The sequence below is a fragment of the Enhydra lutris genome, unplaced genomic scaffold, assembly GCF_002288905.1.
Source record: "Enhydra lutris kenyoni isolate GAN:26980312 unplaced genomic scaffold, ASM228890v2 scaffoldscaffold22, whole genome shotgun sequence".
Lineage (NCBI taxonomy): Eukaryota > Metazoa > Chordata > Mammalia > Carnivora > Mustelidae > Enhydra > Enhydra lutris.
The window spans coordinates 40,016,224-40,040,917 of record NW_019154106.1 but is presented as its reverse complement, the minus strand read 5'-3'; the positions used below and the strand labels follow the sequence as shown (position 1 = coordinate 40,040,917).

General features: G+C 47.3%; 1 protein-coding gene across 3 annotated transcripts in view; it reads left to right on the top strand.

Moving 5' to 3' along the window:
* LOC111149981 (neuron navigator 2) overlaps window positions 1–24,694 on the top strand; it is a 393,207-nt gene that overhangs the window by 295,266 nt on the left and 73,247 nt on the right. For all 3 annotated transcript variants that reach the window (XM_022507270.1, XM_022507268.1, XM_022507267.1), the window contains one exon: window positions 21,133–21,271. In XM_022507270.1, the coding sequence (XP_022362978.1) occupies window positions 21,133–21,271 (139 nt within the window). The remainder of the gene's footprint in view (window positions 1–21,132; window positions 21,272–24,694) is intronic.

Here is a 24,694-nt window from a genome sequence, read left to right as displayed (position 1 = left end):
CCTCTCCCACATTATCTCTCCCTGCCCCGGGCACACTCAAGGATGTCCTTGTAGCCGGAGCCACATTAGAAAAAGCCAAAGGGTGACTTTAGAAATACTTTATTCATTACCCATCCTTCTAAAAGAGATAATCTTGCAGCTGTAAAAATAAATTTTTGAACTCTTAGGATTCTCCCCATGTACCTATAACACCTATTACATAAATACAGCTCCTTATAGCCAATGATGTGGTTTTAAATTTCCTTTGATTTTTCTGTTGTTGTTTTTTTAAGATTTTATTATTTATTTGACAGAGAGAAAAAGATTACAAGTAGGCAGAGAGGCAGGCAGAGGGAGAGGGGGAAGCAGGCTCCCACTGAGCAGAGAGACTGATGCGGGGCTCGATCCCAGGACCCCGAGATCATGACCTGAGCCAAAGGCAGAGGCCTTAACCCACTGAGCCACCCAGGCGCCCCTAATTTTTCAGTTTTTTAAATGAACAAATTGCTGCATGGATTTGCCTCTTTAGGCTTTTGTTTTGTTTTTCATATTTTCTTCTTTATTTTTTAATTTTTTAAAATTTTATTTGTTTATTTGGCAGAGAAAGAGAGATAGCAAGAGAGGGAATACAAGCAGGGGGAGTGGGAGAGGGAGAAGCAGGCTTCCTGCTCAGCAGGAAGCCAGATGCAGGGCTCCATCCCAGGACCTTGGGATCATGACACAATCTGAAGGCAGAGGCTTAATGACTGAGCCACCCAGGCGCCCCTTCTTCTCTCTTTAAAATTTATTTTTATTTTTTGAAGATTGTGTTTATTTGAGAGAGAGAGAGAGAGAACAGGAACAGAGGGGAGGGGAGGGACAGAGAGAGAAGGAGACGCAGACTCCCCGCTGAGCAGGGAACCCAATGCAGGGCTGAATTCAAGGATCCCACCATCATGACCAGAGCTGAAGGCAGATGCTTAACCGACTGAGCCACCCAGGCGTCCCTAATATTTTCTTCTAAATAGCCACATTTATTACCAAAGATACGGGAAGGCCTTAATCTAAACTGTTTCCTAAACACTAGATGAAGTAACTTTCTGAACTGCTCTTAACTCTTACCGGCCATGGGCACAAGGACGTAGGAACCTTTGTGGCTGCTGTCATTAGCTGGGGGTGTTTGGATGGGGTTTGATGGGATAATCTAGATTTCACTCAGGAGAAAGCTCTATCTAGGCACAAATGTGGACATTTTCACAGATTGTCAACTTCCAGCAATCCTGTATAGGCAGCCTGGACACACATTTTTCTGACCTTACAGACAGGAACATTCTCTTCTCCCCTATCAGATGCTCTCACAGCTTGCCTTTTTCTTGGCATGCCTCATGGTTCACAGTGAAACATGTATGGTTTTTGTTTGACTGCCTGACACTCCCACACATACCAGACTTCAGGCTTCATGAGGATAATGGGAGAGACCTCGTTTCTTTTGCATAGCTCTGTTTCATGCCTGGCACAGGGAAAGTCAACATCCAGCCAGTATCTTAAAAAGAACAGCCAACCAGAAATATAGTAGAAGCCATGATATTGTGGAATTTGGTAAAAGAGTAGATCTAGATTGGATCAAGCCCAGAAGTGTCAGAAACAGCTAAAGAACTGTGGGATAACCTGTTGATGACCTTGGCCCACTAAGTGTGTTGGTGGCATCTGGTGGCATCTGGTGGCATCTGTTGGAGGGATTCACTACCTTACACAGGGTGGTGTCGTGGAGGTCAAACAAGATTTAGCATCTGAAGCTGTGGTCTTCAATCTGTCTCTTAGCAGTTGTTATGACTTTAGTAAATTTTCTGAGTTCCAGCTTGTTTTTCTCTAATATACGTGTTAGCATAGTTGTGAGAATTAAATGAGATGAGATTTTACGGACAATAAAGTGTATAAATCCGAATTGTTGTTATCAAAAATAACTTTGGCATCAGATGTCCTTTGTTGGAAAAGCTGCCATTTCTGAATGGATTTGCAGTTGACTGACAGACATCCTGATAGAGAAGGAATCTCTGATGTTGGATTGAGGATGGAAGATTTTAGGCGGAAGATGCTGATGATACCCACGTTCACATTCTCCAGGCTCCCCTGTCCAAGGTCTGTTAACAAGCTTTGGGCGGTAGATTCAGAATGGGAGGGGAGTAAACATGGAGAACAGATTGGATACTCTTCCTGATGACCAAGGCTTTTGTTTAAAGATGGAGGAGTAGGTTTGCTTTTACAGGTAAGTACCGGCAAGTACGGGCCCCAGACGATCCCAAGAATTAACCAGTTGAAGGTTAACAGAAACTGAGAGCTCACAAGACAAAAGATTTGAAGCTGAAATGCCCCTCACTGTCTTTGTCAGAAGACTGGAGGACAGTATCACCTTCTCACTGGCAAAGTAGGGCAGGACCCAGAGTGTGCGTAAATGCAGAGGGTAAGCTGGGCCAGGAGCAATGGAAGCAGAGAATCTAAACCAACACCTCAACAGGAAAGGTGGATTTCCCATGTATGTATGTATCCTGCTCCCCAGAAAGGAACGGAGGAAGTGGAGAAAAAAGGCTGGAGGGCCAGAGGCACACTGACTCCATTTCCAAAGTTCTTTATTGACGACTCACCAGGATCACTTATTACTGATGGGTCTGGAGTTCCCCAGGGGATGAGCTTTCTTTTCCATTAACACCTCCCTACCCACGCTCAAAACATGGTAGCCACCTTTCAGTTCCTCAGACACACGGCTCTCCCCTCCCTCTGGCCTTTGCACTTGATGTCCTCTCCTTCTGGAACACCTGGCTTCCCTCTTCTGATGGCCTGCTGGCTCCCTCTCATCTTTCACATCTTAGGAGATGCCCCTCCTTACTGCTCTGTTTCAAGGAGACGCTCCCGTGGCTTCGTTTCCCAGCACCTTGTTTATTTCCTTCATCGCTTTTACCGTAGCAGCCAGAATGATTGTCCTTGTTTGTCATCTCCCAGCAAGTGGCCCCATTGGAGCTGGAGCATTTTCTTTTACTTGCCCTCTTTTTCTCCCAAGGTCTGGTCTATTTGTTGAATGTTGTTCATTTTCTACCCCAAAGCTACCTGGTTTCTTAGGGTTTTTATTAAAAACACAAACTCCCTAGTATTAATTCCTGGACTGTGAAGGACTCTAAAGCCCCAGGGACTATTTCTCCCCTCTCCATCATCTAGAGCAGATCATACTCCGTAAAATTCCACAGCAGGAAGGAGATGCTCCTTCTTGGCACAGATCTCTTAACCTCTTCCCGTTCTTTTCATCCATCCAGGAGAGCCTGCCTTCCTTCTCTTTTTGTTTTATTATTAACAAGCCAGTAGAAAGTGATCCAAATGAGTCTACGACTGGCTCCTGAAAGAAGGAAAAAATCATAGTATAAAAGTGGGACTAGACCTTGTGTATGATGTTAGCACCATAAAACTCAGCCTTCGGCTCAGGTTGTGATCTCGGGGTCCTGGGATTGAGTCCCGCATTGGGCTCCCTGCTCAGTGGGAATCCTGCTTCTCTCTCTACCCCTCCCCCTCCTTGTGTTCCCTCTCTTGCTGTGTCTCTCTCTGTCAAATAAATAAATGAAATCTTTAAAAAAACAAATCAAACCAAAACAAAACTCAGAAACAGCTGCCCTTAACCTGGGGTTTATGGACGGGGGGGTCAGTAAATCCCCTGAAATTGTGGGCAAAATGTCTGTATACATTTTTGTTACAGTGAGGCAGACCTGAGTTCTAGCAGATTCTTTTTTTTCCTCCTATAAGATTTATTTGTTTATTTTAGAGAGGGTGGGAAAGGGGCAGAGAATCAAGCAGACTCTGTGCTGAGCACAGAGCCTGACATGGGGCTCGATCTTACAACCCTGAGATCAGACCTTAGCTGAAACCAAGAGTCAGATGCTTAACTGATTGAACCACTCAAGCACCCCTCTATCAGATTCTTAAATGGGTATTTGACCAACTAAGAAATTATGCTAAAGTCCTTGAAAGTACCAAGAGTCCCCAGGACACTGGACAGAATGTTCAGTTCCCTGTTTTCCTCATACCCCGTTGGTCTGAGACCACTTTAGTCGTACTACTGGCAGGGAGGGAGGAGGTCACTCAGAGCAAAAGCAGGCAGCTCTCCTGTCCTCAAGGAACTTGCTTATTTTTTGGAAAATACAAACACCCTCCCCAACAAAGAAGATAATGTGCTGACTGGTAAGTGGCAGGAAGTATCATGGGGCAGAAAGTAACTGGGCCGGGATTTAGGGCAATATCTCTGAGGAGGTTTCATCCCAATCAAGACCTAAACCACGAGAAGGAGGCAGCCATGGAGAGAGGTGGCGAAGGGCGTTCCAGAAAGAAGGAACCCCAGGACAGGGCCTATGAAATGGAAAGAGGCTGGTACATTCGAGGGCCCAGACCTTTTACTTGAACATAATGAAGGGGAGGGGCAGAGTGGCAGAGGGAGTGGGCAGGAATCAGACTGTCTAGAACCTTCTAAACCAATCTGGATTTTATTCCAAGTTCCCTGGGAAACTACTGGAGGATTTTGGGCAGAAGGCAACCCAATGTGAAGTACACTTGGAAAAGATGACTGTTCATGCTGTGTGGAGGGTGGAGCCCAGCAGGGCAGGAGGGAAAGCTGAGTGGCCAGGGAGGTGGCCTTGGAAGAGAGATGGCTTAGACCAAAGCCATCTTCCCGTAGATACTGAGTGGTATATTGGGGAGGTATAGCCAAAAGGACTTGTTAATGGATTATAATAGAGGCAGTAAGAGAAAAGTGAACTGAAGATGACTGAGGATAGTTGTACACTGGCTAAGGCAGGAGGACTTTGGGAGAGGGAATGCAGACAAGCTGGACGTTGGAAGCAAGAGTTTTGTACAAGGTGCAGTAGACTTGAGATGTGTCAAGTATCCAAAAAGAGCCAGGCTAGAGGGACAAACTTGAGCATTGCCTGTCTGTGTCTAGTAATTGAAGCCCTGGGCGCAATCCCCTAGGAAAAGACCAGGTAGAGAAGACGGGCATGAGCGCCAGGACCCTGGAGGTCTGGACAGGAGAGGAGGATGAGCAAAGGAGAGGGAGGCACAGGCAGTGAGGGAGGAAGAAATGAGGTGTGCGGGAGCCCTACAAGAGACCCAGTCAAGGAGAAAGAACCTGTCCACCCATGCTATGTGTTTATGAAAACTCAAGTAGGATCAACACCTTTGGCTTTGGCAGCAATGAAGCCATCGATGCTCTGGAGAGAAACAAAACATTTTTTCACTGGAGAGAGAACAGCCCTCAGGAGTTGGAGTACTGAGAGCTCTCCTTCAAGATGTTTTGCTGTAACGTGGAGCAAAGACAGCATGATTGCAGAGGAGAACAGGGACATGAGGTTAAAGAAGATTTTGTTTTGTTTGGTGTATCGGCCAGTGGGGTAGAGTCTGTACAAAGAAAGAAACTGATGGTGTTGGAGGAGAACAGTTTTTTAATAAAGCACTCGTTAGACATAATGAACATCTTTTTAGATTTACTTCAGCGGTTTTCTGCTTTCCCTAAGAACATCCTGTAGCCCAAGAATCATATCTCCTTCCACTCTTTGGTGCCTCAGCGTTTATCAGCTCCTTTTTGGTTTACAACCTGGCTCTGTGAATTGACCTAGGAACCTTAACATCATCGGTAACATTGTTTCTATGGAGAAAAATGCTATGAATTCTAGAAGGTCTTTGGAATTTGGCCTGTTTAGAAGTCAGGGTCAGAAATGGCAGGGGAAGACTGGCTCTTTGAAAAGCGCCAAAGGGCATCTGCTCTCAAGGAGCTGGTTGACCTACCTTCCCTGGTTGCCTCTCCCTCTGTTGTTAGATTTCTCAGCCAAGCTGATTGTTATCTTTCCTAGCAGGGGAAAGCCCTGGCTAAATGTGAACCTCTAGCTACGAAGAATTCAGAGTGTTCGTGTTGAAGATGTGATTCTTTTAACCACAGAACGAGAACTGACACATCTCCCCCCCACCCCCGCCACCCCCGGTCCCCAAGCACATTGTCTTGTGCAATAAACTTTGCCCTTGTAAAAAAAATTTTCCTCTCTGACAGAAAAAGCCAAGATGCTTACAGCAACTCCTTAAGGGTCTCCTTAAGGACCCTTTCCCTCCCTTTACCCTTTGGCCTTTCTGACCTGACCTCCTAAGCTTTCCCTTATTTCACTGTTCTCTTTGCTCTAGCCACACCAGTCTCTGGGTTCTTGGAATGAAAGTGCAAGTTGTATCCTGTCCCAGGACCTTTGCACTGACCATTTCCTCTCTAGGAAGGCTCTTTACCCCCAGATAGTCATATAACCAGCTTCCATACTTCATTCAGGTATGTAGTAACAATCATCCCCTTAGGAGGCCTTCCCAACCACTCTAAGAAAAATTTCACACAACCTTCCCTCCCTCTCCTCCCAATCACATCCTCTTCCCTATATTATTTTTTCTTCTTAGCATTTATCCCTAATATACTATAAAATTTACATTTAGTCTCATTTATTGTTTTACCACTATAATGTAAATTCCATTAATTTAGGGAATTTCTGGACTATTTTTTTGACTATTGTATCCTCAGCAGTTAGAACAGTGATTTGTCATACACCAACTGCTGAATAAATATCAGTTAGTTGAATGAGTAACTAAATGAATGGATATACAGCCCTAATTTATGTTGGTGGTTGTTCTGGATTTTTACATATTAAATTTGCCTAAAACAAGGACAAGGAACAAGTATAGTAAATGGTGGAAATTTTTTGTATGTATATGTGCGTCTATACACACATGTGTATATATGCTACATATATGTATATATACATATCCAAATCTATAGGTCTGCATGTATATAGTCACCATCCCATTCTACCCAAATTAACCCAGAGGTCAGCCAGAGTCTCAAGTCATGGTAGAGAGATACATTCAGTTCCAGGGACAGTGCAGAAGGTACGCGGAACAGTTTAAAACCATCTTTGTCAGACAGAGCTTGGATCCATCCTGACTTTTTGTCTCAATAAATCTGAGCCACACCGCCTCCCCAAATTCACCCTTCCCCCACCCCTTGGCCTCTGCCTCCCACTCCCCATTGCAGATGCTGGCAGCATTTTTTCAAGTGGGGGAGGGCCCTGAGGGATGAGATGTGAATGATTAACTTCAGTTGGGACTCCTGCAAGATTACAATCTCTGCTCCTGGACACGTTTGCCTTTACATTCACCTGGGAAGCCCCACTAGACCCCATTTCCTCTCTGAGCTGAACTTTTATTCCCTCCTTCTTGGTTGGGGGAGGACTGGCTCTTTATTCCCCCTTTGAAAGGCTTCTATTTGCTGAGCAAACTCTGACCACACAAGACTCTGCTTGGAGCCAGTTATTATTTCCTCCCCCACCCCACCCCCAGCTCCCGAACACACACAACCCCGTACACCCCTATCCTTCTGGAGAGGCAGCCCAGGGCGGGGTGAGGAGGGGGGACCTTTCTCAGAGAAAGTCTTTGAAAGTTGCCAGGAGCCAGTTGGTAGGATTTTTGGAGAAGAAGTTGGGGTTTTGGAGAGCATCTTAATCCTTCTTCATTTTAAAATAAAAGCTTGTGGCTATAACATAATTTTGCTTTTGAATTTTCAAGAGTAAAACAGTTGTTCATTGTTCACAGCATCTGCTAACATAGTTCCTTCTGAATTTCTTGATTACAGGTTTTAATAGGGATTAGTCGGTGCAACCCCTTCCTATCCCAGAACTGGGACTCTCTGCCGGCCCACCTCCCCTCCCAGCCTTTGTACCATAATGTTTAAAGTAGCGATGCATAGAGTGAACTTCCTTTAAAAAAAAATAGCATCAGGAATTAATGTGTATTTTTGTTGGCACTGTATCAAAATTGACATCACCAGAAATTATGTGCGTCATTGTTCATTGTACAGATAGGTATCTTTTCCCTTTCGGGTTCCGAAGTTATCTCTGCAGGCTAAGCATTTCAATCAAATGCCTTGCTTTCAGTTGTCAATGGAATAAGCTAAGATATGTTATCATCAGTGATTTATTGTGTGTGTCATTGTTAATAGTAGCACTTTTGGCTGAAAGGACTTTTTCCAACATTTTGGCACAGTCCATGGGGATTTAAAATGTTGGGGTTTTTGTTTTGTTTTGTTTTGTTTTGTTTTTTCACATTTAGATTTTATTCAGCTTGACCCATTGTTGCAGATACGCCCGGGACCATAGTGAGGGCCCTCCTACTAGGTGCTTTACGGTAATGGTTTCAGAGTTTGGTGTTCGCTTTTGGTTCGCTGAAACTTTTCACAGCTGACTTGATACTACTAGCTCTCCGGCCTGACCTCTCGCTCCTTCAGCACTTAAGGGGTTAATTTTGTTGGTGGATCAGATTTCTTTCCTGGGCTGGGGAAGAGTGATCCCCGTCTGACTGGTCCTTTAGCTGCCGAGTTGCTGGGTGCCCGGGATTCCCTGGCCCAACGTGGGCTGGCTTGCCTGCCTGGCTGACCAGTGGCCACCGAGAGATTCTTTTGGCTTCTTTGTCCGCTTTCTCTAAGGACCACAATGTAGTGAAATGCTCTGGCCTGGAAACCTTACCAGGTAGGATGATTTCTTAAAATTTCTGGGCCTGGGGCGGGGTGTGCTGTGTGTCCTGCCTTGCCCGTTCGCCGATGATACTGGAAAGCCGGCGGTGCTAGCAACCGGTGGTGCAGCTGCCAAAATCCCCTGTGGGCTCTGTGGTGGGGGAGCCACTGGTCAGGAATTCAGCATCCTTTACCCTGCGACCCCCAGCTCCTTTAGCTCTAACCAGAGCTGCCAGAGCTATCATCTGGAGGAAGCCAGAGCCTTACCCAAATGTCCTTGGTCCACCTGGACATTTGGGTAATACTGTCCATCTTTCCCAGACCATCTTATCAAATTAGGCTGTTGAGACTGAAAAACTGGGTATTGATCACCCAGCTGTCTTTGATCCTTATTCCAGGCTTTTGCGGGGAAGACCTTTCAGTCTGGGGGAGGAGAGAGCTGGAGAGAAGCAGTGTGGGCCCCAGCAAGTGCTGCTAGTGGTTTGGAGGGCCCTGATGAAAATGACTTGCAGTTGGAGGTTTTGTTTGGAATCTAAGAAGCCGGGTGAACTTGCAGTTGTGTTTACTAATACTGCAAATTACTGGGTGGGTTTTTTTTGTTTGTTTGTTTTGTTTTTGTTTTTTTCTGGAAACTGGGCTCCAGGAGAGATAGCATGGGAGATATAAGTATGAGTTCTTTTCTTGTTAGCCCGGGCTGCTATAAAGCTGCCCAAAGAGAAACATTTCTATTTTCAAGTCAGAGGGGGGAAGAGAAAACAATGTACATTATCACCTACTGCTAGCCAAGCATCTAACAGACATTGTCTCATTTCATGTTCTTTGCAAAGCTAGCAATATTATTCTCAATTTGGAGGTGAGGCAATGGGAACTAAGGGAGGTTAAATAACTAGCTCAAGGTCACACAGCTATGAAGAGGCAAAGCCGACATGGGAACCTAGGTTTACCCACCACTGTGCCTCCTGTGCTGGGCTTGGCAGATGGCTCAGAATGGCTTGATTCACAGTTTAAACATGGGTCCAGCTGGAGGAAGGGCACTTTCTGGTGCAGAGGGCTCACTGAAATGCACGGGGTACTGGCAAGCATGGCCTGCCTGGGCATTTCAGATTCTACTTATTTCTGAGAAGGGGGTGGGGTGGGGGGGTTGGGGGGGGTCTCTTAACTCTGCTTTGCAGCAGGACCTACCTGGAGTTCTCTGATCATTTTTTGAGGCTTCCGGGCTGGTGGATGGATCTGTGACTGGATTTATGCTGTATTATACCTGATTCAGCAGGCAGGAGCCCAAGTGGAAGTCAAATCTGGGACAGCTGATGGCCTTGGAGCTGGCCTTGGGCTGCTGGGACCGTGCCCTGGAGCTCTGGGGCCGCAGCCTGAGAGGCTGGATTTATTGAGTCCTGGAGGGAGAGGTTGTACACCCGGCATGTTAATGCTGACGGAAGTTTGGCACCAGCTGCTCACATGTGTGCTGGGGTTGGCTAATTAGCTAGGGCTGAACTGCTTTTGGGTTGCAGAGCTGATTTTGAGTGGTTGTTTCTGGTTTTGTGGGTTTTGTTTTGTGTTTTTATTTTTTAGTTTGTTTATATTTTCAGTAATCTCTATACCCAATGTGGGGCTCCAACTCATGACCCTGAGATCAAGAGTCACGTGCTCTTCCGACTGAGCCAGCCAGGCCCCCCGAGGGGTTGTTTCTTGACCTGAGTTCTCTTTCCTTCCCCGTTGCCCCAGAAGGGGTGGCTTTTAAGGATTGGCCCCTGATAAATTGCAAAATGAGGCTGGATTAGTTTTGGGGGACAGCCACCTCTCTCACCTGCTCCAAGTCCAATGTAGTTCTGTTCTGTGCTTTCAGGTTCCCAGACCTCTAGGACATATTGGGAACTGAGTGAGTGTGTGTGTCTCTGTGTGTGTGTAGGTAATGGGAAACTGTGGGATTCTACATCCCCGTCCACCTACTTCAGACCTAAGGCAGCCAGCCAATGCCCTGTCTGGAATTTGCCTCTCTACCCCCCTTTCCTTACCTACTTGGAGATCTTTCAGGAATAATTTGATGGCATTAAAAAGTGTCCTGGGCTTTTTGGATAACATGTGGGAGTTCTAAGTTCTTATATGACTGGGATCTACTTAAAAGTATTCTTTCTGGGACACCTGGATGGCTCAGTGGGTTGTGTCTGTCTTTGGCTCAGAGCATGACCCCAGGGTCCTGGGATCCAGCCCTGGGGCGGGCTCCCTGTTCAGCAGGGAGTTTGTTTCTGCCTCTGCCCCTCATGCCCCTCTCCCTCTCTCTCTAATAAGTAAATAAAATATTTTTTAAAAAATATCCTTCCCTCTGTGCTTAGGTTGGATTAATGTGGTTAGGAAGAGCTTGAGTTTTAGAATCGGGCAGATCTAGGTTCTAGTCCCGTTCCGTTTATTAGCTCTGGCACCTTGGGTGGACTGCCTAGCCTCGGGAAGCCTCGTTGATAGTTTGTGCTTTGTAGGGTAATAGAGAGGAGTGTGTGGAGTAACGTGTGTTCAGTACCTACCCAGGTGCCTGGCTTTCGCTGTTAAAGCTGTCACCTGTGTGTTTGCTGTGATTTGCCTTAGTTCTGTGTGACATGCTGAATTCTGTTCATGCTCAGGGTACACATGTCTTCCGGTAAAGAGAACAGCAGGATGGGTTTGTTGAGATCTTTTGGCCAAAGCTTCCTGGCAGTGGACCAAGTGTCAGCGGCCTTCTCTGGAGGAGCGAGGGTTTTGTGTAGCTGAGGTCAGCAGACGCTCCGGTGCCTACTGTAACAATGAGGCCATAAGGCCTCCCTCTGGGCTTTCCAGCCCGACCAAGCCCCTGGAGCCGAAGGGAGGAATTTCATGCTTACTCAGGGGACCACCTACTTGTTAAAGGAATGAGTTACCAAAATGGGACAAAGGTGCTGTGGGGTGAAACTCAACCCCTGGCATTCTGAATGCTGCTAAATTCCCTTGGAGCCCTCTTGATGGGGCTCTTGTTTCTCTCTCTCTCCTCCCCAAATGGTTGGCCTTGCACCTGGCACCGTCTGTAGGAGCTGCTCTCCCCTGGGACGCTGTGGCAGTGAGAAGCAGCAAGTTCTTGCCCTAGAACTTTATCATGGGTTCTGTAGTGTGGGCCTGTGTCTCCTTCCTGCGGTTCTCTCCGGCTCCCAGGCTTCTGAGCTGCAGCCGGCAGGAGCTGGTTATCTCCGCAGGGCCTGCAGATCTGGTTGGGCCCCCACCAGAGGCTCCCGGAGCCTGGTGTTAGCACAGTGTTACAGGAGAGGAAGACTGGCTCTCCCGGGGACTGGGTCTGGGGGTGGGTGGGGGGGGAGGAGCTCTGACCAAGTTACTGTTAGAACCAAGGTTCAAATAAATCTATTTTACTTTTCTCTCCAGGGTTGTGCTGCCTCCCTCTGGAGCCTCCCTGGCTTTGTGGTCCCCTGGCCCACTGCTAGAGGAGACTAAATTCACTGGGGATTTGTGTCTCCCCTTACTTTCAAACTCTAGTTCTGGGCCATTTTGCAAACCACAGAGGCTGCTCTCAGAGGGTGAAATCTAGAGAGAAGAGGTTTGCTTATGGCTTTTTTCGAGTAACTCTATTTTTTTTTTCTTTTTTACTGTGGAGAACATTGAAGCCCTTACAGTACATGTGATGTTCACGGCGTGAAGTGTGTCAGATGAATAAATAAACAAGCTGGTGGCACACCCTGGGGTCTGTGTTTGAACCCCAGCCTCAGCATTTCATAGCTGTATGACCTTTGGGCCTTTGTTTCCAGGCCTCAGTTGTCTTACCTCTAAAATGGGTATCGTATTAGTACCTATCTCATGGTACCAGAGAAAATGTAAGTAGAAGGGCCCGGCACATACGTAAGCAAACAGTGAGTGTTATTTGCATCATGGAGGTGTGAGGACTAACTGAGATAATGCAGGTAATTAGCATGAGGTCTGCCACAACTTTGAACTTCATTTAAAGTTGGCTGTTCAGTTATAATCATTCCCAGAGAGACAATGAAAGGTGAGGTTCTGCGTGGGGGGGGTGCTCTTGCATTCTTTGAAGGTGGATTTTCTTAATCCCCCCCTCCCCCCAGTGGCTGGAGGAGGTGATGCTCTTGAGGATACCCCTGGGAGGGAAATAGTTAACATACCTGTCTGGTGGGAAAGAAGGTAGCCAAGCCCCTTCCCTTCCCCAGGGGTTATTGCTGAGCCTACAGTTGGGCTTTGCTCACTCATCCACACCAAAGGATCTCATTCCGCTTGGGCCCTGGGGTTTCACGGGAACAATTGCCTTGAACAATAGCCAGAAAACAAGTTCCACCAGTCTGGGCTCTTGCAACCCAATACATCTGTCTGATGGGGGGCACAGGGCCCTGAAAATGAGCTCTGCTGTGATTCTGGGGCAGAACTGGAAAAGTAAGCAGGTAAGGCCTGGACACAGCCTCGGTGGTTGTGTAGCACACGTTCAGCCCCTGGGAGAGAGGCAGAGAGCCGGGCCCGTACGGCTCCTGAGGACGCCCAGTGGACTAGGCTTTGGGGTTTGGGGGTAGCGGATTAGAAGCTGCTGTTTGTGAAGACTGCTTCTGAGACCCTTTGAGAATTGCAGTTACCACAGTCAAGCACTTCCTCTCAGCTAACTTGCTGTGGTTTATCAGCGAGCAGAGAATGAGTATGATCGATGTTTATTTTATTTTTTTTTACAACATTGGTCAGCATGTCTTTCCCTTGAGTAAACAACACTATCTCACAGGGAGTCCATCTGAAGATTGTAAAGACCGCCTGGACCCTTTGGTCTCCCCTCAGTTGGGAGTCTTTTGCTGAAACGCAGGATTCCTCACGCATGGGTGTGTAAATCCTAGTGGAAAAATCTATTTAATCATCCCTTTAACCTTGGGATTCCGTTTTGCTTTTTTGCTTCATGGGAGATGAAGTTATAAATATGAAATCACATGAGTTCAGGGCCATTACAAATTCCTGCTGCATTCTGGATACTCCCTGGAAGAGCTTGATATTAAAAATGTGTCCAGATGAGAGGCGAATTTTCAGGGACGGGGTGCACGGGGGAAGGCAGGATTCTCTCCTTGGTTCTGTGGAATGCGCACTCCCCACAACAGGGTTTGAAAACAGGGAGTGTGAGGAGCTGAAATAATTTATGATGCTTTCACCTGTGTTCTTCATAGCAGAGAGCTTGTGTTTGTTTGGCTGTTAAAATTGTGCTTCAAGCCTTCTTAGTGGCATTTGAATTCCTGACACCGTGATGTCAGCATGTCTTGTAAGACTGAAACAGGATCCTCCTGGCTTTATGGGTCTGTCCATTTTTGAGTGGATTTTCTGGTCACTTTTGGAGAATCTTTTCTCTTCACATCTTTCAAGAGGTAGTAGACAGGGGCCCCTGGGTGGCTCAGTGGGTTAAGCATCTGCCTTCAGTTCAGGTCATGGTCCTAGGTTTGAGCCCTGCTTTGGGCTCCCTGCTCAGCGGGGAGCCTGCTTCTCCCTCTGCCTACCGTTCCCCCTGCTAGGGCTTTCTCTCTCTCAGTCTTATCTGTCAAATAAATAAATCTTTTTTTTTTTTTTTTTTTTTAAAGAGCTTAGTAGACAAAGAGTTGAGGCCATGGTTTTGGTCAAAATGAGGTCTCTTCTTGATGCATGTGGCTACTGTCAGCTGGTGGAGGTCCTCTGGTGATAAGACTGGTTAGCAGACATTTCCAAGCTGATCTATATTTGCTCAATTTTGGATGAACTAGAAGGTTGCATGGAGTCTGGTTTGAATCCCACCCTCCTGATGACCTCTAGGCCCTAAGCCTGTGTGTCGTCCAAGGGAAGAATGGGAGTGGAATAATACATGTAATGCCCCTAGTACGGTACCTGGCTTTTGGTAAACCCTTTAAGTGGTAGCTATAAATAAGAGGTTAAGATTGCATTCTATTCCTTTGTGGAGAAATAGTGTGGTCTAATGCAAACTCTATATTGTGACTTTTATTATTACCTTTATTGGAAGGTCTGCACACTCAAATCGCAGGGCCAGCCAGGTGCGTGAAGAGGAGCAGGTGGGGATTGTGTCAAATGGGAAAGGCTGTCTCTGTTTCTACTCAGGGCTAGCTAATTGTCTCCTGTGTATAAGATATGCGCACCCATTCCAAGTATTTAAAAGATTGTGTGCGCCTAAAAAATATTTTGAGGGGTGAAATTAGCAAAGAAGGAACCCAAAGACTAGAAAGTCCAGTTCCCCGTTGGGCAGTTACTACTGAATGGGAGGAGATGCTCTGAGCCTGGTGAGGAGCTTCCATGTGCCCATTTGCCTCTGGACCAACTTTTCTCTGAGCTTAAACTCCTAGGATGTCAGATAGAAAGCAGTCTCTGGGATGGCTGCTTCCAGCTCCCTTGTTCTACAGAAGTCTGGGGCCTAGAGAGGGAGGGAGGTGTCCAAACTCTAACGGGAAGTAGTAGTTCTGGGGAGGGCTAGCGTCAGGGCCTTGTTCTCCTGGCCCCTTGCTGTTGCCATTTCCATGCCTCGAGGGAGATGTTGGCACAGCAGAGATTGTTGGTGGGCCTGGGATCTGGCATTCTGCAGACTCTCGCTGTTACCTGGGCTGACACCTGACTGGTGGCTTGGGGAGGTATCAAAGTCTGTAGAAATGTCTGGAACCCTCACCGTTTCTCCTTGGTGCAGTTTCTCTTTGCTCATCTCCCTGTGTTACATTTTTATTTGTGCCCGGGCTCTGTGTTCGTCAGTCACATGCACCGGCCTCCCTGTCTGGGGTAGGGACAACTGGGAGTCCTCACTGCTTTCACACGGCCTGGTGCCACGCCTGACCCATAGAGGGCGCTGACTCACTGGGTAAGATGAACATGTGACTCCAAGGTCCCTGGCTTAGGATCCAAAAGTAGTGAGTTTAAGAGTCTTGAAGAACAAGGGCAAGTGTTTGATGAGTTCCTTCCACCCACCCACTGGAGGTTGTTTTCTTTCTTTCTTTCTTTTTTTTTTTTTTTAAAGATTTTATTTATTTATTTAACGTGCACACACACACACACACAGAGAGAGAGAGAGAGAGAGAGAGAGAGAGAGAAAACAAGTAGGCAGAGAAGCAGGCAGAGAGAGAGAGAGGGAAGCAGTCTCCCCGCCAAGCAGAGAGCCCAATGCAGGGCTCAATCCCAGGACCCTGAGACCATGACCTGAGCTGAAGACAGAAGCTTAACCCAGTGAGCCACCCAGGAGCCCCTGAAGGTTGTTTTCCTATATGATCACTTGTCATTCCTTTTGTGTCATTGTGTGACTGCCAATGGGAGGAACATTTCATTGAGTAGAGTAAAAGGGATGTGCCTGATATGGCTGCGATGCTCTGTGTTTGTACTGATGGTTCAGAGCAATCAGTGGAAGGATCTTCTTGCCATTTCTCTAGCTGTCTCTGCCAAAGAATTTATAGGGCATAAACATGATATGCTGTATTGAAGCTTTTTAAAAAAGGAAGAAATCAGCCAAGCTCTGTATCCCATGTTCCTCTGAATTTCCTATATAATACAGCCCGTGAGGCAGGAGAAGGGCCTGGGATTCTGCTCTGCTCTGCTCATCTTCCCACAATATCGGACACAGTGTTTCCACTGAGATTTGGGGGAGCCCTTTTGGAGTAAATTTGGAAGTCTTGCAATGTAGAGCAAAAGTGAACTGGAGTGGAGAAAACTAGTAGAGAGAGGAGGTATGCTCTCTTGGGTTCATTTTTTTTTTAATTTTTTTTAAAAGATTTTATTTATTTATTTGACACAGAGAGATCACAAGTAGGCAGAGAGGCAGACAGAGGGAGAGGGGGAAGCAGGCTCCCCGCCGAGCAGAGAGCCCGATGTGGGGCTTGATCCCAGGACCCCGAGATCATGACTGAGCTGAAGGCAGAGGCTTAACCCACTGAGTCACCCAGGTGCCCCTCTCTTGGGTTAATTTGTTCTTCTGGTCATTCATCTAAAAATCCTTCATTCATTCACAAAACAAAATCTGCCGTAATAGTTTTCTAAATGTCTAAGGAGTGCTTTTGTGTCTAAAAGGAATGTCCTAGACTTCATTGGTTTTACCATTCGATTTACTAAAGCTTTGATTTTTAGACCTAGGTTTTCTTATAAATCTCCTCTATAAATCAAGAGGTTTTGTATAAATTAAGATGATTCCCACTTGTTATTTGATTAGTACTTTGTTAATTTAGATTGGACAAATTGAGTTTTGACAATTAATATTGTTTGGAAACTTGGATAATTAGGTTTCCTTAAATATTTTAGACTGTGTTCATAAGTTTAACATGCCTGGTTTCCTCAAGTTCTTCAAATATCTGACAGGGTAGACTCACCAGCCTAACAAGCAAAATCTCCTAAGCACTTAACTCTTGCAAACCAAATAAAGTTAAAATGTCATAAATTTGGTTTTCTCAAACTCTGTAATTCTTTTTTACAGGCTGACTCCCAGTCCTTAAACCTTTCATCTTAAAAATCTCAAATTGGAAAGGAGGACTCATTTAAAACTGAAATCAGAGGACTGTTTTTATTTACATTCTTTAATATGCCCCATATTATTTTAAGTATTATAAATATACAGAGATTACCCAGTCATCACAAAGATTTCATCCTGTACTTTATTCATATTATGATTTACTCCCTCAGCTCCCCTCTTTTTAAACCTTCCCAAGGATTTAAAGTCATTTACTCCCAAGAAAGGGCAATACGTCTGTCATCTCCAGTGGGCTCTGAACCATCGTACGGGATCAAGAGCAAGATGCAGGGATGGTCACGTTGTACTCCAGAATGATTGTTCCAAAGCCAGAGCTGGATACACTGTAGTTCTCTCTGCTGTGTCCCCTGTGTCCCTTGAGCTGGAATCTCATTTCACCATGTCGCAAACTCAGATCCTTTGTGTTCCTTTCACATTTCCATTGTAATCCGCTTCTGTAACCCCTTTCGACATTGCTCACCCAGACCTGGGTCAGTGGACTTTGGTGCCCTGGGTAAAGGTTGTACCTAATTGCCTTTGCCACTTGATGGGATGCAGCTAATGTTCTTCCTGCCTGGATGGCTTCTGCATGCTTTCTACATTTTTTCCTGTCTGACTCTTCAGCCACATGTCTGGAGTCATTTTACAAACAAATGGCAGTTCCCCATTTGGTCACACGAGCATACCAAGAGACAGAACCTGAAGGAAACTAGTTTTGAGCAAAAGAAAGGAATTTATTAATTCTCACTTCGAGCCTCCCAGGGATTGCTTCTGTCTTCCCAGGGCCTCAGGTATGGCTGGATAGGGGTGCTCCTGTGACATCCTTCCTCTCAGCTCTGCTTCCCTCTGTGCTGCTCGCTGCCTTCTCGGGCAGGTGAGGATGAAGTGGTCCCTGGAGGTTCAGGCTCCATTTGCATCTCTTCCAGAGTCCCACTCCGTTCTTCTCAGTGTCTCCTGTGTGGTCATACAGGTTGGGGGAGTGCTGTCTTAGGCCAAGTTAAAGAGATCATTCCAGCACTTGACGTCTGTTCAGAAGTTTATGGATGCCGTGAAAATCTAAGAGAGGCACCGAAGAGCCAGTGTCTAGCCCACGTTCCCTTGTTGGGGCAGCATTGTTATCACAGGCATCTCCTCCAACGACTTCACCTTCCAGTCCCATGTTGGAACACACTTCCTCTGATCTTGGTGGCTCGGGATCACTTACACCCTGAATCTGGGGGAAAGGCCAAGTTTGAAGTAACTGATTTTTACATCCAGACAGACTTGCCAGTATCCCAAAAGATCCAGAAGGGAAGGGGACATGGCTGGTTCTCCATAGACAGGGTTTCTGGCACAAAGACCACTCTTGCTCAGCCCGGACTGCCCTTGGTGTCCCTGCGCCTTCATCCTCATCCCTGGGGTCCCCACACCCACCTTCCCTGGCGGCAGTCACTGGTTTCTCCCTCTCTGGGCCGGCTCAGTCAGGGTAGCTCCGAGATGCTCCGGGCACCAATGTGGGAAGCAGCTTATGTCCAATAACGGCCCCATGCCCCACTGGCATAACAGCTTGGTGTTGAAAGGCCATACGGGAGGAGGGAGTACAATTTCAAAGCGAAAACTCCGGGCCTTGCATTCATGGGCATCTGTTACTAACTTCCCGCCTTCTCCCTGCCAGACACACTCCTCCCTTCAATCCTCTTTCTTCTTCACTGGATTATAGGAAGTTGTAGATATATTAAACAGCTAACCTCAGAGAGCAGATGCAATTAAAGACTCCTGTGGTCTTTTATTTATTTATTTATTTATTTAGTCTTGATCATCTTGAGAGCCGATCTGGGCCCTTTTTCATCTGTTAGGTCCTGCTCCCTCCAGCAGAGCCACATGGTTGCCAGCCTCGGGCTGTCATCCACGTGTTCCCCATAAAGAAACTGAGGCTTCGGTGTTATGACTTGTCAAAGAATGAGCTGGGGGGGGAGGAGGCTGAGTTCAGAGTCCACAGCTGGTGGCAACTTGCTGTTGGAGCTTGTCCTGTCTGTCCGCTGAGTGGAGTTCAGCCCTGAAGGGTTGGATAAGCATGAACTGTGCGCCTGCAGGTTGAGGGGACGTGGCTCACCAAGGGGCGAGGTTGACGCCTGGCGCTGGAGGTGGGAGTGTGGACACGGCCCGTGGGTAAGACCTTCTAAGCCTCTGCTTCTCCTGAGACCATGAGCCGTGTCCCGCCGTTCTGGTGTGCGCTGAAAGCTGATATAGCAGAAAGCCATTTGGCATCACAGTAAAGAAGGTGGTTCTGGAGTCAGAAGGGCTGGATCCAGGTCCTGGTCCATCTTTTGCTGGCTGTTTGGTATAATGCAACCTTGCCTGCCTTTCTTTCTTTTTTCTTTTAAAGATTTTATTTTGGGGCACCTAGGTGGCTCAGTCGTTAAGTGTCTGCCTTCAGCTCAGGTCATGATTCTGGGATCCTGGGATCAAGCCCTGCATCGCGCTCCCTGCTTGGTGGGAAGCCTCTCCCTCTCCCACTTCCCCTGGTTTCATTCCTGCTCTCCCTCTCTCTCTCTCTCTCTCTCTCTCTCTCTCTGTCAAATAAATAAATAAATAAAATCTTTAAAAAAAATAAAGATCTTATTTTAGAGAGAGAGCACGCACGTGAGTGAGGTGGGGCGGAGAGCAGAGGAGAGGGGGAAATAGTCTCAATCTGACTCTGTTCTGAGTGCGGAGCCCGACCCTGAGCTCGATCCCATGACCCTAAGACTGCAGCCTGAGCTCACACAAGAGTCAGGTGCCCAACCCACTGAGCCACCCAGGCACCCCACCTTTCTTACCTTTCTAAGCCTCGGTGCCTCTACCTGCACAATAGGAGAACAAGAGTACTTACTTTTCCACTCGATCAAGTAGATCAGGTTATATTTGTACTGGAAGCTTACTTTGTAGTTTACTCGACTTCTCACTCCCACGAGTTTAAATCCACGAGTATTTCCTGAGCACCTGCTCTATACCCACCACCCTGCAACCAAACAGGAGAGAATGCAGCAGGCTTGGTTGGGGTGTGGGAGGTGGGAATCGTAGGTACGGGGACGAGGGGAGTCCCAGTCTCATGTCTGGGAAGAGGGACAACAAATGTAGAGTCTTGAACACAAGACCCCTGTTGGCATAGAAGGGACAAGAGCCCATGGGATGAGAACCAGGAGGGATGAAGAGGCGGGCACGAGGCAGGACTGGAGAGGGAGGCTGGATCGGAGGCTCGTGGTCACTTCAAGTTTGGGCTTTAAGTGCCTAAGAAGCCCATGGAGGGTATTAAGCAGTGGATCCATAGGGTGTGATTCATGTTTCAGAAAGATAGTCCTGGCTGCTGTGAGGAGAACAGATTGTTAGGGAGAAGTGGGGCATGGGACTCAGTGGCTTCTTGGCGGTCGCCCAGGCAGAGCTGAGACCAGCTGGAAGTGCGGGGCAGCAGAAGTGGAGGGCTGGGCACGTGGGGAGACGTTTGGCAGGTAGACGTGGTAGGACCAGGAGATGGGTTAAAAGTCTTGGTGGCAGTGGGAGACGATGAGGAGAAAGAAGAACCGTTGCTTGGAGACTGGACTTGAGCGGCTGGGGGTGGCCTTGGTGGATTTGTGGTTTGGGAAATGGACTCTGTTTTAGATGTATCCTGGGATGCTATTAGAGTTAGAAGTGCTAATAGAATTGACAGGTTTCTGCTGACTTCTGAGACTTTTCTTCCCCTGGCATTTGACTCCAGGAGTAGAGTCCAGAGCCTTCGTAGAGCACCCCATGTTTGCCTTCTGACCCCCCGGGAGAGTGCCGCTCTTGACACTCTCTGCCTCCAACAATAGTCCCCAAGCCCACCGCTCATCCTCTGCCGCTGGGTCTGGGAAGTAGCCATTCGCTTCTGCAGAGTTCCCAGGATGGACTTGAGGACGGGGGAGGAGGCAGGGAGCATCTTCAGCCACCTCTGCCCAACCACCCTCCATGTGGGGGAAGGTCCGTCTCCGCCACTTCGCCCAGCTCCCAGTCCAGAACAGCAAGGATAGACGGTGTCCTGGAGATGAGTGTTGTGAGAGGCAAGAAGAGCTTCGTCTGGGGCTTTATGCTGCAGGCACCTTCGGGGCTGGTATGCACTTGTCTGTATTGTTGGCCTGAGCTGACCCAGCGTGAGGTTTTGGTGCTCAGGATGTGTTTGTCTCAGCAGCTGGGATGACAGCAGCTCCGTCAGCAGCGGGATCAGTGACACCATAGACAACCTCAGCACCGATGACATCAACACCAGCTCCTCCATCAGTTCCTACGCCAACACACCTGCCTCCTCTCGAAAAAACCTGGATGTGCAGGTAAGCGATGGGCTCCTCCAGCAGCCCCTGCCTCCTCTCGAAAAAACCTGGATGTGCAGGTAAGCGATGGGCTCCTCCAGCAGCCCCTGCCAGCAGGGAGCCTTGGGCTTGAGGACCAGGGGGGCCATCTGGGGTGAGCAGGATCCCCAGGTCCATGAGATGAGGCCTGATCACGTGCTCGCTGCCTGTGCTCGCCTCTCACTAGCCCTGGCCTCCACCTGCAGAGAAAGGAGGTCAGGCAATGGGGGAACTAGAAACAGGAATGGGGAAGCCTCAAGGTTGTCTGTGAAGGTCTTGGTAAAACCATAATTCCTTCCTGGGCTTTCATTTCAGAATCTGCTTTTTGTTGGTTTTTTGTTTTATTTATTTATTTATTTATTTTTAAAGAGGATGCTGGACTCATTTGGTCATTCTTAGTCTGGAGTGTGTGTCCCCTTCTAGCCACAGTGAGCTGCTGCTGTCCAGGGTACATGCTGATCTCTGCAGAGTGATGGGGTGGGACCAAACATTAACAGTCTCGGGCTGGAAGACCAGTATGTCCTGACCAGAGGTTGGGAACTATTGGTCTGAAGGTCACATCCTCATGGTGATATTTGTCCATTGGCTTATGGCATTACTTTTCTTTTAAACCAGGTTTCATGTCAAATTTTATTTGTTTTTAAATATTTTTTTTTATTTATTTGATAGAGCGTACAATCAGGGGGATCAGCAGGGAAAGGGAGAAGCAGGCTCCCACCAAGCAGGGAGCCCAAAGAGGGGCTCGATCCCAGGATCCTGGGATCATGACCTGAGCCAAAGGCAGACACTTAACCGACTAAGCCAATCAGGCACCCCTGATTCCATGTCAAATTTTTAAAATTGTATTCTTTCACATGAAAATGAGATTCTGATTTCTTTCAAAGATCAGAATTTTGCTTTCTTGAGCCTGGATTCTCCACATGGCAACAATCAACAGGTGTCCAAGTGTCTGCCGCTTTGAGACAGGGAGCCCTTGTCCCAGCGTGCTCCAGCTGCTCCTGGCTAGCTGCGCCCTTCAGTATACCTGCCAGACCCCAAGGTGCTGGAGTTTTCAGCCCCTACTTTAAAACTCCGAGACTGGATATCTCTGAGACTGTGTGTCTCCCGATACCGTGCTCCCTTCTGTTTGCTCCAAAGTGGATTCACGTGGATGCTTTCACTCAGCCTCATGGCGCTCCTTTGTGGGCAGAGGGATTGGTTCTAGCAAACCCATTTTACTAGCAGAAAAGTGAGGTGCCATCCTCATAGCCAGTCCCCAAGGTGGGACTGACCGGCTCAAGGACTGGTCAGCTGTGGTGCCACTGGCTTCTGTGGCCTGGGATCTTTTTCATGATGGGTCCCTCCCACTGGTGGGGGCCACTGGCTGCGATGAAGCCACACGAGGGTCTGCTTGGGACACAGTCTCCCAGAGAGGCCTGGGCGAGGGCAGAACTGACACTGCTGTCTTCCCTCACTCCCATCCACACCAGCCTCCTTTCTCTCTTGTTTCTCTGCAAGACAGGAGCTACTTTGGAAATTTCTATGCGTTCAGAGGTTTTTTGTTTGTTTTTGTTTTTTGTTGTTTTTTTTCTTAGAGGACTGGGCTAAATAAAGAACATGTCAGAGTGTGGGAGTACTTGTGTCCCACAGAAATGTGGACATTGACTCCCTGAGGAAATATGTTGGGCGTCGCCTCTGGGATTGCCTGTGACTTCTTGAATTTGCACTTTCTCCGGAATTTCTAGTTATTTTTGAGTGAGAGTTGAATTGCGGCGGTGGTGGTGGTGGTGAAGGAAAAACACTACCCAAATTACAGAGGCACGAGATGTTGGGGGTGAAGATAACAGTCCACATCTTGATCTGCGTGGTAGTCATGAAAGTAGGTTAATTTTATAAAGCCTATTCAGGCTCTATACTTAACATTGGGCATGGAGTATGTGAATGCTATACCTCATTTTACAAAAGGGTGATTTAAAAAAAGAAAAAACCATACATAAGCCACTCTGCTTGAGAGCGATCACTGTTTGATCAGCGATTAGACATAAGTTAGAAACCCAGCCAGCCTGTGTCCCTGCCACTTACCCCTACCAACTTTTTTCGCTTTCCTCGTGGACACGAGTTCCTTTTTTTTCCTGAGAGTCTTTTTTTTTTTTTTTTTTTTTTTTAAGATTTTATTTGTTTATTTGACAGACAGAGATCCCAAGTAGGCAGAGAGAGAAGGGAAATAGGCTTCCCCGATGCGGGGCTCCATCCCAGGACCCTGAGATCATGACCTGAGCCGAAGGCAGAGGCTTTAACCCACTGAGCCACCCAGGCGTCCCTCCTGAGAGTCTTTTTAATCTCAGGGTAACAGTAACAAGCTTTTAGACTCTCCTTAGATACTGAGGTGGAGAACCCAGAGAGGAGAGAGACCGGCAGACAGACAGACAGACAGACAGGTTTGTGGCAGGGAGAAGGTTGTGGAGAGGCTCCGGGAGGGAGGGAGAGATGAATAAATCAATAGGTTTCTCTTTTGTTTACTTTCAAGGTAGGAACAGTCTTGCTTTTAGACGTCAGTTAAGCCAACAAAACACTATCAGAAGAATCTCTTGTCTTTGTTTCCCTCCCACGAAGGTGGGGCGGTCATCTGTTTTCCACACTGATACAGAGTAAACATCAGGGATTTACAAATGATTTCCTATCTGATAGACTCAGCTTTGGTTAAGGGCAGCACCCCCTCCTCTCTGACCAGCTCTTTGCTTTCATCTAGAAAATGTCACATCAGAAAAGGTTCAAGAATATGGCACAAACATGTCTTTTGAGCTGGTGCAGAAGGTTGATTTCAAGGGATAGAAGGAGTTTAATATTCATTGGGTTGGTTTGTTTTTTGTTTTTGCTTTTTTTGATTTTTGTTGTTGTTATTGTTGTTTGCTATAAAACTACCTGAGTTTAATATATTGAGATAAACACTAAGCCAGTAGTTTGTGGAATAAAATAAAGGCAGACTTGCACCAATAGTTACTGAGACTCCCAGGGAGGTGGTTTCTCTGGCATCCCTTTGTTCCTGTGAGGGAGTATCTCCAAATATTTGAATCAGCGTAAATTGCAGCCTCGTCCCCTCCTCCCCTCATCCCACTCTGAGGAAAGCTAAGGGCCATTACTCCTCTCAGAGCGGCACCAGGCAACGGGAAGATGTGTGCTGCCATCATTCCCCAGGGCTCGCTCAGGTTTGTCACAGACTGGTTTCCCCCGATTGAACGGGGAGTACGCAGTGTCCCAGCCGAGGCGGGGAGAGGCAGAAGAAGCAGCCAGCAGCTGGCAGATGGGCCGGGAAAGTAGGCTGAGGACAGGTTGCCTGGCCAGGTTTGCACATCGGAAGAGCTTCTGAGGAAAACTGAAAAGGAAACCCATCCAAGCAACAGGGAAGTCGTGGTCCAGAAGCCTAAG